Here is a 15,152-nt window from a genome sequence, read left to right on the forward strand (position 1 = left end):
AGTGTACCGCTGGTATTATGCTCTTGTGTTGAGTGTACACGCTGACTACTTCCTAGTGACCTCTTGCCAGGTCCCCCCTGCCAATGAGGTTTCTAACCTCAAGGGTATTTTCCTGGTTCAATAGAATAAAATAAGAAATACTAGATGATTTCCATACAGAAGCATTGAGAAGTCACAGTGGTGGGTGATGTGAGCCATTTCCAGTGCCCTGCCCTGCTTTCCCCTCTCATCTCTAATAGTCTTCCTGTACATTGATTTCTTCTCTCTCTCGCTTCTGGTCAGTTATAAAGGCTTTCAGACATTCAGATCAACAAACACTACCCTGTGGATCTGGGGAAGAGGTTTCTCTAACCACGACATGCATCTTCACATGAATTCTGAAGGCTCAACTCAATACTTGTGAGACTGGATGAAATCACTCTAGGGACAGCAAGGCAAGCCCCTAGCCCAGGCAGGAAGAATCATCAGTACTAATTTAATACCAGCCATGGCAGATGCTGTGAGGGCTAGCATGAATAGGAGTCAGAAGGGTCTGTTGAGGAGGTGGAGAGACCATAAGGGGGGGGGGGCTGTTTTCTGGAGGTTATCTGCAGTGCATTCAGCTGGCCACAAAAGGCTTGCGGTCCACAAACATCCACACCCAAAGCTTTTTATTCATTTTTTTTCTCTGTCTTTTGGAATGGTCTCTAAAATCACTGAGATACTGTTACCACCGCAGGGATAACATCAAAGCAGCAAGTTACTCAGCATCTCAAAGGTAGGTCTTTATCTGATCTCTTTAGATTTTGGCCTTGAGTTGTATTTTCTCAAGACTTGCCAAGAGCAAATACATTCTAAAAGTTGGTAATATGCTCTGTGCTCGATTTATGGCTTGGAAAGCAAGACGCAAACTTGAATTTGCAATCTGTTGTATAGTATTATATCGCCCCTTTATCATGACATTGAAGTATTAAGTGAAAGTGATATGATACACTGATGTGTATCACTGAGGTGATATGATATCGGCTTCATGTTGTACTCACAGAGGAGAGATCCAAGATAAAATAGGGTGCGTCCAAGAAGCACGAGGCAATTTCCTCTTAATGGATGCATTCTAACGCGCTCGTGCTGTTCACATTTTTATTCAATTTTTTTTTTTACATTCCTTTTATTTGAAACAACAAGGAATGTAATGTGAAATGCAGACTTCGAAAATATAACACCTGGATACATTTTATTGTTAAGAGTAGAAGCTATTCCAACCTGGATCCCTTATCCTTTAGGTAATAATTATTTCCACTCTAAATTCCAGCTTCAAGTGAAAATAGACAGAAAGAGATAGGGATGTATGGGTCATTGTTGAACCTTCACCTTCTTCCACTGACTCCCAGGTGAGGAGGGGGTAAGGCTAAAGGCTATGCCTGGACTACCAGAGAACATCCCCCTTGGGGAGTGCACCCTACACTCCCAGTCCCAGGAGCAGCTCACTCCCCAGACAGAAAGCACCGTGTTCAGCCTGTCCCGCAGCGAGTCCCTCTGGACCAACGAGTCGGCCCGCAGCACATGTGAGATCTACTGGTTCCCATTCCACCTCATGTCCACTGGGGGCAGCATCTTTGCCTGCGGCTTCATCCTGAGTGGCCTGTATTTTGCTGGCTACTGCAGGAAGGCCACCAACATCCTGGGCCCGGCCCTGGTATCCATTGGCCTGATGGTGCTGGTGGTGGGCGTGGTGCTGATCCCCATCACCAAGGAGAACAGGAAGCAGCCCACCATGAAGAAGCCCTTCAGTTACTACAGGCAACCAGTCTTTAAATTATGAGGTGGGCCGGGCGGGGTATCCCTATCTTGTATGTTGTGATCCTGGAGAGTCCTCAGGCTCAAAGTCTGGTTATTAGACCATTTAGTTTCCCAAAAGCACAATGGAGGATTCGATACTTCCCTGCTGAGCATGGCTACATGTTCACATGATGAATGTTTGCTCTAAAGACAATTAACTTGTAGGGGGACATGAACCGTTCTATTTTCTTCCACCACTACGTATGTATACTGTATTTTAATATCTGCATGACAAAGTATACATTATAACCAAGGTTCTTTGGCATTTGTTCTTAAGCATTTGAAAGTACTAGAAAATTACAATGCTGCCAAAAAACACAATTATAAATGTAGTCCACTGCTTTTATGCATAATTATTAGAATGAGTGACAAGCATATTGAGAAGAAAGATGTGTGCATGTACATTGATGAGAGCAGGATTGAGTATTGACAGCATGCCTTTGTGGTAGGCCATCATTGAAAATAAGAATTTGTTCTTAACTGACTTGCCTAGTTAAATAAAAGGTAAAATAAATAACATTTGGTGATGGATGCATTTCTTTTCAGCTGCAGGCTATACTCATCACATCCACAGCCTTTACAGACTTCCAGTGATGTGTGTGTGTGCTAGATGTCATCTCTGTGACGGGCAGTGTGACACTTGACTGGTCCAACAAATTAAAAGTTTTTAGTGCCAAGGGGAAGTGAAGAACATCACACTTTTCATAGCATTTGAATGTCCTTCTCGTGACTGGACTGAAACTTTGATTTCACACAACCTCAATTTTAGAGTGAATATAAAATACTATTAGAATAATGATGTTTCTGTTTCTGTTCAGAATGCCGTATGTGACTGACTAGGTTTGTCTAAATGTGGCAAATTATATCAACGTGGTCGATTTTGTTGATGTATAGGGTGGGCAGACTATTATGTCCACGACATTCCCTTATGTATTTTCACTTGTAGGTGAATACTCATTTGACTGGCAAATTACATTACGTCGAAAGAACTGTGTTGGCCTGCACACAAGCTGCATCATTTGCATCAAGCAACAACACCATATGCAAGACAACCACTTCTGGTGAATAGGTTACTGTAAAATAAGTGCGCCATAAGAAAGTATAGCTCTTTTTGTTTGTCTATTTTATGTGTTTGCTGATCAATTAAATTATAGTCTGTTATCGTGACAAAGGACTTTTTTTTAAAGAAGAAGAAAATAAATGGTGTACTGTCTACCTTTCGCTCTGAACACGTCACGATGGGGCGGCTCTCACAGCAGGTGTGCTCTCTGGGTGCGAGAAGAATAGAAGGAACAGAATAGACGCACCTTCCGTTATTTTCAGGGTGTATCGACACAATGATGGACCTTAGATGCATAGGCGGGTGTGTGCCGTTATTTTTTCTGGCTATTGGTTTTGATGTTATTGGTTTCATTATCCTGTTCATTGGAATTTTTGCCAATTTGCGTATCGATGGCAGGTTTTATGGCGATTTCTTGATTTACAGTGGTTCAATTATAATTTTCATAAGTTTGGCTTGGTGGATTATGTGGTACGTGGGAAATATACAGGTCTCAGAAGACAGCTTTGGAACAAGCTTAATGAAAAAGAAACGGAGTTTTGTACAGTTGGCCAGAAAGTTGTCAGAGAGGCTTTCCAAAAAATGCAAACCTGAACATGTAACCACAAAGTATGCCGAGGAAAACAAGGTTAAAGCTGTGACGCCTTCACCTGTTCACGTCGCCTCTCGAATAACCTGGGGGAAATCTTTCGGTTATCAGAATGGTGGCTATGACTCAAGCTTGAACTCCTTTTCGATGGAGAAGGAAAAACAGACACCAGATATACAGAACTTGGATGTGCAGACCCTCGCTAGGGGTAATGTTGAAAGGCTGTTCTGATTGTAAGTTTTGGGATAGGCTTTGGGGTAGGCTTCTAATAAATTGTGCATTATTTCAGGAAAATAAACTATATTTGATTTTCACTAATGAAAAATAAGTCCTCTCTGATAAACACACTAACCTCATTCAGCTATTTTGCTCTAAGAACATTATAAAACCGGTAGGCCTAGGTAACCAATATTGGCTTCACCATAGGTAACTCATATTAGGGCAAGGGTTCCCAAACTCGGTCCTGTGGCCACCCGGGTGCACGTTTTGGTTTTTGCCCTAGCACTACACAGCTGATTCAAATAACCAACTATTCCTCATTGGGAAACCCTGAATTAGGGGACTGTATTGCCTAATTGTAAAATGTAAAGTATAATGATAATCTTGAAATTGTATAAATCTGTATTCAGGAAGAAACGTTTTCAGTCTATTGATTTGGTATTTTCTCATTTGAATTTCAAGGTTCTCCGTAGCACTTTCTGATCCCAAGACTACCTTCAACACTGTACGCTTCACGGAATGGGACTACAGACAATTCAGGACATTAATCAGTACTGCTCTGGACGTCAGTTCTTGACAACAAAGACCATAAGATCATTATGGGGTGAAATGACACATAGTCCTAGGGGTATAGGCCTACTGTAGATATTGCTCTGAATGCATATTATATTGTTTTAGTTTTTTATTTATATATCATTTATTAATATAATCGCCATGTGATATGTGAACATTTTATGTTCTAGGATCAATATTATGTGGAAAGGCTATATTTTGTCATATAAACATACCGACATGTTAAGGTCCATCATAGCCATTTTCTAGAATAGTCTCAGACGGAAATCCCAGAGGCCCCTGTCTGAACGGCAGGTAATTGAACACAGGCTCTCTTCAAGCCAGACCCAGAAATGCAATCATCTGCATTTACAATTGTTGACACTACATAAAAACAGTAGTCAGGCAGGTTTGCCTGTGCCACAACAATTGCATTGCCAAAGCAGGCCGTAAACCCTCAACAAAACGTTGTGTGGCCTGGGGCACTGAGCTTGGTTTCACCTGCATGTTGACATTACATGGACATTTGGGCTATACTCTTTTAACTGTTCACTGAGTAGGCTGATTTAGTTTTTATTCATGTGCACAAACTTCTAAAATGTATATTCCACCAGACAGCATTTTTTTTAATGTTGTGATTTATTTCATATTTTATTTCTTAATATTCTTTAGATTTCAGTTGCCTTACCAACATATAGCTTTTGTCTAACATGACTGATAATGAGCGTGTGCATATCAAGTCATTGTACTCAGGGCGTTGCCTGTCTGTATGCTAATGTTACCTAATCCTGGCCTGTTGACTCTGCTTTGCGGTCCTTGGTTGAATAGGTATTGCACAGAGGTAAACCAAACTCCCACGACTGTCTGACTGGTCAAACAAGGTACTTAAAGGGTGAGGTTTTTCACTGCAGTTCCTCTTTCTGTCATGATGTAGGAAGCATGAAATAGTAAATAATTGTGGAATGCATCCAGCAGACTAAATATAAACTGCTGATAGAATCACTGAAATATATCTTCCCAACATACAGTATCTTTTTCCACACTGTTCATAATGTTAGATGTTATACATATATGCTGATGTCATATTTTTCATATCAAATGCATTATTATTTTATACACAGATGCATGGTGCATTAGATTTTTATTTATTTTAAATATACATCCAATAATCTTGATAAGCATCCAAAATAAAAATAGTTATCTAATGAGATGATCCAGTTCAAGCATTCAAGCATAATTACATTGCTGCAAGTCAGAGATTGCTTAGGAATGAGGTTGGACCATTTGGCTTTTATGTTTTAATGGATCATTCAGAGTAGTACAACCTGTTTATGTGGTTGGATACCAGTTTTGCTGCTGTTTCCTACAATGGAAGAATTTGAAGGCGTGCTGAAAATTAGAAGAATGCGACTTGTGTTTTAAAAAGGTTGTGGCTGGAAAGGCCTCTCCTCATTCTTGTAAAGTCCTCAGCCGACAGGAACCCAGACAGCGTCCATGTCCCTGCTATGGATACCTCTTCTATGGGTCGCTGTGTTTTATTTCTCATCCTGGCTTTGGTCTTTGACGTTGTCGGTCTGATCCTATTTTTCCTGGGGATCTTTGCTCCTTTGAGTTTCTGGGACTTCTTTGTGCTGTCGGGGCCCCTGCTCATCTTCCTCAGCCTGGTCTTCTGGATATTCTGGTACCTGGGGAGTCTCACAGTGCCTTACGAAGAGCTCATCTTGCCAAAGTGACACCCAAACATGGTCAAAGGTGACCCACCTGACCAATGGCTGGTCCCCCTGGACTGACAGCTTGACCCTCACAACTTTAAGGAGTTGACAGAATTCTGGATTCTAGGTGTTTGACCATGTTTCTCATTGGACTGTGAACCGGAGGCCCTTGTTTTCTTTAAAGAAGGTTTGAGCTTTAGTTCAAGCGGTGTGTGTCTGTTTCTGATGATGATGAATAATGATGAAGACATGGCTGTTGTTTCAAAAAATATATATACTTTCCTCTGTCCAGGAACCTGTTGGACCCTGGAACAACTCCAGTTGGAAGTGAAGAATGGCATATGCACCTTATTCTACCCCTATGATGTAGAATGACAAGATGTTATGTACAGACATCCAGGATTTCATCTGTGCTGGGTTGAAGTGGGACATGAACTCTAAAGCACTTGTGTCCATCCTTAAAGACTGCATCAGCACATATATTTAACTCCTTTTATAGAATGTGTAAAATAATAAATATTTGTTAAAATAAATGTTTATTTTTTATGTTTTATCCTCAAAAATAATATCAGAAAGAGAAGCTTCAAAATGTGACAGACTCAACATTTTGAATGACTCATTGACTCATGAAGTGCTTTGAGAGACTAGTCAAGGATCATATCACCTCCACCTTACTGGCCACCCTAGACCCACTTCAGTTTGCATACCGCCCCAACATGTCCACAGACGATGCAATCGTCATCACACTGCACACTGCCCTATCCCATTTGGACAAAAGGAATACCTATGTAAGAATGCTGTTCATCGACTACAGCTCAGCATTCAACACCATAGTACCCTCCAAGCTCATCATCAAGCTGGAGGCCCTGGGTCTCAACCCCGCCCTGTGCAATTGGGTCCTGGACTTTCTGACGGCCGCCCCCAGGTGGTGAAGGTAGGAAACAACATCTCCACTTCGCTGACCCTCAACACTCGGGCCCCACAAGGGTGCGTGCTCAGACCCCTCCTGTACTTCCTGTTCACCCACGACTGCGTGGCCATGCACGCCTCCAACTCAATCATCAAGTTTGCAGACGACACAACAGTAGTGGGCTTGATTACCAACAATGACGAGACAGCCTACAGGGAGGAGGTGAGGGCACTCGGAGTGTGGTGTCAGGAAAACACCCTCTCACTCAACGTCAACAAAACAAAGGAGATGATCGTGGACTTCAGGAAACAGCAGAGGGAGAACCCCCCTATCCACATCGAAGGGACAGCAGCGGAGAAGGTGGAACGTTTTAAGTTCCTCAGCATACACATCACAGACAAACTGAAATGGTCCACTCACACAGACAGTGTGGTGAAGAAGGCGCAACAGTGCTTCTTCAACCTCAGGAGGCTGAAGAAATTTGGCTTGTCACCAAAAACCTGACAAACTTTTACAGATGTACAATCGAGAGCATCTTGTCGGGCTGTATCACAGCCTGGAACGGCAACTGCACCGCCATCAACCGTAAGGCTCTCCAGAGGATGGTGTGGTCTGCACAACGCATCACCGGGGGTAAACTACCTGCCCTCCATGACACCTACAGCACCCAATGTCACAGGAAGGCCAAAAAGATCATCAAGGACATCCACCACCCGAGCCACTGCCTGTTCACACCACTACCATCCAGAAGGCGAGGTCAGTACAAGTGCATCAAAGCTGGGACCGAGAGACTGAAAAACAGCTTCTATCTCAAGGCCGTCAGACTGCTAAACAGCAATCATTAACTCAGAGAGGCTGCTGCCTACATTGAGACTCACTCACTGGCCACTTTAATAAATGGATCACTAGTCCCTTTATACAATGCACTCTAAATAATGCCACTTTAATAATGTTTACATATCTTACATTACTCATATCACATATATCACATATACTGTATTTTATACCATCTATTGCACCTTGCCTATCCCGCTCGGCCATCGCTCATCCATATACTTACATGTACATATTCTCATTCACCCCTTTAGATTTGTGTGTATTAGGTAGTTGTTGGGGAATTGTTAGATTACTTGTTAGATATTACTGCACTGTCGGAACTAGAAGCACAAGCATTTTGCTACGATCGCATTAACATCTGCTAACCATGTGTATGTGACAAATAAAATTTTATTTGATTTTGATTTGATTTATTTGAAGAAGATGAGTGCTAAATGTACACCCTCCTACATATTTATTCATTGAAGTTAAAACTTTTAGTTTGGCTTTATACTACAGCTTTTTGGATCAAATGTTTTATATGAGGCGACAGTATAGAATGTCATCTTTTATTTGAGGATATTTTCATACATATCTGTTTTACCATTTAGTAAATGAAAGCACTTTATGTATCTAGTAACCCCATTTGAAGGTTTCATAACTATTTAGACAAATCCACATTAATGTAAAAGTGTTTAAAAAACATATTATATTCTTATTTACAATAAAAGTGACTCCAAAATGACACAATACAGTACATTACTTACCATTCATTTCTATTGGGCACAACATTATCTGAAACACATCCAAAACAACCTGCCTTTGCATCCAACAAGTTCGCAGAGTCACAAGCTTAATGTAGTCATTGTGTGCTAGGAATATGGAACCAAATACTAAAGTTTTGACTAAATGTAAAACACTATAAGTCAGGGGTAGACAACTAGATTCAGCCGCGGGACAATTTTTGTCGGTCGGGGGGGCGAAACATAAATATAATAATTTGTAACATTCAAATTATTTACAAGGAAGCCCAAAAAGAGATTGCATTTTCAAATAAAATCATTTCATACCTTGGTTATATTGAGACACGATCACATATGTCTCTCTTTTTATTTGAGGGAATAATTGGAAACAGATTTCCTACTTTAAACACGTTTTTTTTTTTACAAAAAACTTTGGGGGGCAAAATAAATCACTTGTGGGCCGTTTTTGGCACACGGGCCGCCTGTTGCCGACCCCTGCTGTACATTAATTTGTCCAAGTACTAATGACAACTCCTAATGGGGGGACTAGACACATAAAGTGTTTTCATTTCTAATCGGTAAAACAGATATGTATGAAGATACACTAAGATAAAAAGGTGACATTTTCTGTCGCCTCATATAAAACATTTTATCTCTAATCCAAAATGTTGGAGTATAGAATCAAATGAATAGTTTTAGCTTCACTGTCTAAATAAATACATACGGGAGTGTATTAGTAGTGAGGCTGCCTGAAACTAGTCTAACTAGCAATGTAGGTTCTGCTTTAGGATGTGACAGTAGATCCACCCAACCAAGAGACAAACAAAAAGAGTAAACATCATTCTCCAGCAATGACTAAGGATTTCTAAAAGGACGGCGACAGAGACAAGTCTAGCTGAATAAAGCAGGGAGACTACAGAATCGTTTGACTGACATATCAACCCTAGTGTGCACTGTTTTTAGTGACATAAAATTATATTTGTGTGACATGACAGAGAACACAAAATAGTGTTATAGTCAAACTTATTACCTCAAAATTATACTGAACAAAAATATAAACACAACATGGAACATTTCAACGATTTTACTGAGTCACAGTTCATATAAGGAAATCAGTCAATTGAAATAAATTCATTAGGCCCTAATCTATGAATTTCATATGACTGGGCAGGGGTGCAGTCATGGGTGGGCCTGGGAGGGTATAGGCCCACCCACTGGGGAGCCAGGTCCACTCACTGGGGAGCCAGGCCAAGCCAATCAGAATGAGTTTTATTACAGACAGAAATACTCCTCAGTTTCATCAACTGTCCGGGTGGCTGGTCTCAGACAATCCCACAGGTGGAGAAGCCGGATATGGAGGTCCTGTGCTGGAGTGGTTACATGTGGTTGTGAGGCCGATTGGACGTTCTGCCAAATTCTCAAAAATGACTTTGTAGGTGGCTTATGGTAGAGAATTGAACATTAAATTATCTGGGAATAGCTATGGTGGACATTCTCACAGTCAGCATGCCAATTGCACGCTCCCTCAAAACTTGATACATCTTTGGCCTAATGATCATGCTGTTTAATCAGCTTCACACCTGTCAGGTGGATGGATTATCTTGGCAAAGGAGGAATGCTCACTAATAGGGATATAAACAAATTTGTGCACAAAATTTTAGAGAAATAAGCTTTTTGTGCGTATGGAAAATTTCTGGGATCTTTTATTTCAGCTCATGAAAAATGGAAGGTACATGTTGCGTTTATATTTTTGTTCAGTATAGTAGCATCTATTGTAAGTACAGAATATTGCGCAATAGACGGCATACAAACATTCAGAATATTGATTCAGTCAAACTCAAACAAGTAACAATTAAATGTGTGCTTGTGTTAGTTGTTGTATGTGTGTATACAATGTGTGTTCTCTTTATTCACTCTGAGTTGAAGTTTGACTAAAGAGAGGAAGTTTTCATTATGCCTATCCTCTGCCTCTCGCCCTCTGGGATTCCCCTTGCCCTAATCAGCACTCTGGGCAGCATTAGCTCCCTCTGACGCCCTCATGGAGAGTGTTATTAATGAGTCCATTTGGCTGTGGCCCCGGACAGAGGAAATGGAGGAGAGGCATTAGAGCAGCCTCTCCCCAGGAGCAGTGGTATGGAAACCACGCTGCTCAGAGCCTCGCGGGACCCTGGGTTTCCTGCTAATGCTCCATTTCAGGTTGTCATGGTGGCGTGAGTCATAAACATCAGTAGCACATTATCACTTCACACTCCAGTGGCAGAATATTATAAGGCCTTGACATAGAGAGGTGAGACAAGAGTTATGTTGCCTGTTTTACACATTGTTTACAATTATGGGCATGTCCATCAACCTACCACAAATACATACTCTAGCATATTCTCACACAGGTGAGGCAGTCTTTTAATACACCTGCGTATCACTCTTTGGTATACAAGCTGTTTGTATACAAATAAGTACACTGTTTTATACGAACCATAACAAAACAGAATAACCCTTTCACAAATATTTGCTCTTGTACCATGAAATATCAAATCATTTCGATTGTATGGTTGCCAAATCTATTGAAAGGGTTACTGCCTACTGTATGTTGCCAGCATGTAAGAGATCCATATAGGAAAAATAAACATGTGTTGTAATTATCAACATTGTTCATATGGTTCATATGGCTTCTGACTCGAACACAAACAGTTAAAATGGAGAGTGCACGTCACATTCTATTGCCTGCTAAAACAAACTGGGTTTAGCAAAACACTAGCTGATGCAACACTGTCGTGTTTTTCATGTTACAAAAACAGTAACATAAGTCTTCAAAGCATTTCATGTTCATAAATAATGTTATGAAATGACTGAACATGATTTATCAAATCAGTTATTATGCCAGGATATGCATTATTCCTGTAAACCTCTGGTACAGTTTACCAGCATTCTGCTGCGGTTCTCCCATCTTGTGAATATTGTTAAGGAAGGTGCATGCTTCCCTCCAGTGGTAGCTGGATATTCATATAGTTTATTGGTGCATGCATCTCGAAAGAGTAGTTTCTGTGGTGGTCTGTCCAGAAACAACCACTCACCCCTACCCCTAGGCACTTGTGTAGCTCTTAAAGAATTTAGGCATTTGTAAAATAACAGACTTTCTATGCATCTTGGAAAAACAGAATCCATCGGATTTGGTTCCAGAGTAAAGATTGCAAGGTTCCCTGGTTTAAGTGTCAAAGGGGGCTACTCGTGGTCTGCTACCATGGGTGTGAATTGGATAGGTACCTGACTGGTGATACTATGGCACTGAAAGCTTTAATAAAGATAAACCAAAAAAGTACATTCCTAGCTCAGACCTAAAAAGGTCTTTATAGTGACTCTGGCATGTACACTGGTTCAGTGTCACCTTAATTATGCATGCACATAATGGTTCAACAGCATCCATAAACATCTAAAGAATAAGCTACAGACCAGCCAAAACAAGCATGTAACAATTGTTCTTAACCCAGAGCCTCTGATATTGATTGTTTAAAACGTAAGAGTCTATACGTAAGAATACCTTTCTATATATGAAGCTGTGGAGCGGAACAAACTACCACAACAACTTAAAGCCATACCGACCATAACTTCATTAAAAAAGAACCTCAAAAGCTAGCTGATGATTGAACAATAGAACTATCTTCATGTCTGTACCTAGGTAATAATGTATGTATGTCTGTACCTATGTAATAATGTATGTATGTCTGTATCTATTGAATGTAAGAATGTTTCTATGTCTCTATCTACTGTATGTAATGGTTTTGCACCATGCACTTTAGGGACCTCAATGGAAATAATTATTTTATTTAACTAGGCAAGTCAGTTAAGAACAAATGATGTGCCTAAGGTATGGGGCTAGGGGTTGTTTTTGGACCAGACCTAAGCCTTATTCCTCACCTTTAGCACAGAGGAAGAGGCAAATTATCTTTGCATTTAGAGCATTTATCTTGAAGAACCACAGGGGAAAGCAAATCCCCTGGGTGGGCCACTTATCCTATATTCTGAACCAGTGACAACCCGTCACTCAGGGCAGGTCACCTGTTTTGAGCCCCACCTGTTTAGCTAAAAATATATATAACATTTATATTTTTTTTAAATGTAGTTCATAAAGCCGCATTCAAACATTGTCTCTTTTTTGCTTTCTTGAGTAAGGCAGCTCCAAAATGCAGGTGTTTCAGCCTAGCTCAGTGCTTCTGTGGTGGTGGAACAGTCAGCGGAAAATACATGGTGTAGGGGTTGGTAATGTTCTCTAGTTGCGCCGTGATTGGCACAGTCTTCCGTCACTCATGGGGACACTACATAACCACAAAATCTACGGGGAGAGCTTGAAAATTCAAGCCCCTTTTGTGCTGCCATAGAGTTACATAATAAGTGCCCATCCAAAAAGGCTCAAGGTCATTGGCCACAGATAAAATTACGTCAAATCACGTTATATGTACCGTAGCTTTGATTGGACTGATCATGTGTCTCACCCTGATCTGTTTCACCTGTCCTTGTGATTGTCTCCACCCCCCTCCAGCTATCGCCCGTCTTCTCCATTATCCCCTGTGTATTTATACCTGTGTTTTCTGTCTGTCTGTTGCCAGTTTGTCAAGCTTACCAGTGTTTGTCCTGTCAGCGCCTGTCTTTTTCACTGCCTCTCATCCTCCTGGTTTTTGACCCTTGCTTGTCCTGACCTTGTACTCACCAGCCTGACCACTCTGCCCGTCCCTGAGCCTGCCTGCTGTCCTGTACCTTTGTCCCACCTCCGGATTATTGACCTCTGCCTACCCTGAGCCTGCCTGCCGTCCGGTACCTTTGCTCCAGCTCTGGATTACTAAACTCTGCCTGACCCTGAGTCTGCCTGCCTTGACCTGTCATTGCCTGCCCCTGGTATTACAATAAACATTGTTACTTCACACGGTCTGCACTTGGGTCTTACCATGATTCCTGATATCATGTCAACATCATACTTTCAAAATCTTAACTAGCAAGCTATACAAACAGTTATCATGAATCACGTTGACAATCTACCGGCAAGTCCTTTTCAATCCTTGTTATATGAAGAGAAAGTATATATAAAATGTATTGGTGCTCATCAGCCATTGGACATAAACATTACACAACAAAAATGTGTGGTTTGGAAGGAATCAGTGGCTAACTGCAAGCACCGCAAAGCAATCAATAGCCTGCTATTCAGTGGAGTGGGAGAGTGGTCCAATCCTGGGTTTAAGGGTCTCTTTTCCAAGCTTAAAAGGATAAACATTGAACACCATGGGCCAGATAAGTTTGAATACATTGGCCATGTTGTCAATCCTGTCGCGTTCAAAATTGGAAACTCGGAACTGGGTAATCTCAGACTTCAGTGAGTTCAAGACAACTGGTAACTCTGGGGGAAAAAACAAGTTCCGACTGGGAAAATAAGTTTTGAACGGCCATCTAACACAGAATTCCAAGTCGGGAACTCTGGCCTCTTTCTAGAGCTCTGACCTGAAGATCCCCGACGTCATGATTCGACTTAGTTTTTTCCCCGTGTTCTCAGTTGTCTTGAAAGCACCATAAATCCAGAGAATTCCTGTACGAAAGACTCATCTCATATGTATATACTGTACTCTATACCATCTACTGCATCTTGCCTATGCCGTTCTGTACCATCACTCATTCATATATCTTTATGTACATATTCTTTATCCCTTTACACTTGTGTGTATAAGGTAGTAGTTGTGGAATTGTTAGGTTAGATTACTTGTTGGTTATTACTGCATTGTCGGAACTAGAAGCACAAGCATTTCGCTACACTCGCATTAACATCTGCTAACCATGTGTATGTGACAAATACAATTTGATTTGATTTGATTTAAATATTAGTAGGGACATAGGAGAACTGTAGCTCCGCCCACCGGTATTGTGGAGCAGAGTATGCTGGGAAATCTCTAACAGAGGAGAAGGAAGTAATTATAGAGAAAGTACACAAGCCAAGTGATAAGTTCCAGCCATCTCCTCTGATTGCCTTTAGTTGGCATTCTTTGTTTTAGCCAAGGCCATTGTGTGTCTTTCAGAAATAACCACACACACGCTTGGTTAACACAATTACCGGTGGGCGGAGCTACAGTTCTCCTATGTCCCTACTAATATTTAGTCTTTCGTACAGGTATTCTCTGGATTTATGTGAATCAGTGTCATTAAACTACCTCAACTGGAAGTTGATGTCATCTGTGCCCTTACAAGCACCTGGCATAGTGCTAAGAAAACACTAAGAATAAACAGTCCAACAGGTCCTCCACTACAATGCCAGACTTTGATGACAAAGTTTGATGACAACATTTTCCCACAAGGACCGCAGCGCCACCTTCCTGTTCAAGTGAGCACAGCACAACAAGGTGAGTCCAAAAATGTCTTGTATGCTGCTGCATAAATATGTTGTGTAGTAAGATGTTAGTAGCCCATGTGCCTCACTGTAATAATTTGGTCCCTTTCCCCCTCATAACTTGAGGGGGTTCTGACTTGGCGTACAGGGAGAATACTGTAAGAACAGCCCATGTTCTGAATTCTGTCGCTGTACATTTCAAAAGTACTGAACAAATAGTTATATTGACTACGTCCGCAGTAGCTCGCTCATTTGTCTTAATCGAAATTAAGGATTGCCTCTTATCAACTCGTCGTCCCTTTATGTTTGTACATCTCAATTGTCAGTAGAAACCACATTTGCTTAAGGAAGTCAGACATATCAGCTATGTCT

General features: G+C 41.1%; 1 protein-coding gene across 1 annotated transcript; it reads left to right on the forward strand.

Moving 5' to 3' along the window:
- Window positions 1-287: 287 nt before the first annotated feature.
- Window positions 288-8,096, forward strand: LOC139575471 (phosphoinositide-interacting protein-like). Its single transcript, XM_071400469.1, has 3 exons — window positions 288-757; window positions 1,371-3,700; window positions 4,149-8,096. The coding sequence occupies exon 2, from the start codon at window positions 1,397-1,399 to the stop codon at window positions 1,799-1,801; it is 405 nt and encodes a 134-aa protein (XP_071256570.1). The 5' UTR covers window positions 288-757; window positions 1,371-1,396; the 3' UTR covers window positions 1,802-3,700; window positions 4,149-8,096.
- Window positions 8,097-15,152: the final 7,056 nt, after the last annotated feature.

The sequence above is a fragment of the Salvelinus alpinus genome, chromosome 1 (genome assembly GCF_045679555.1).
Source record: "Salvelinus alpinus chromosome 1, SLU_Salpinus.1, whole genome shotgun sequence".
NCBI classification, from domain to species: Eukaryota; Metazoa; Chordata; class Actinopteri; order Salmoniformes; family Salmonidae; genus Salvelinus; species Salvelinus alpinus.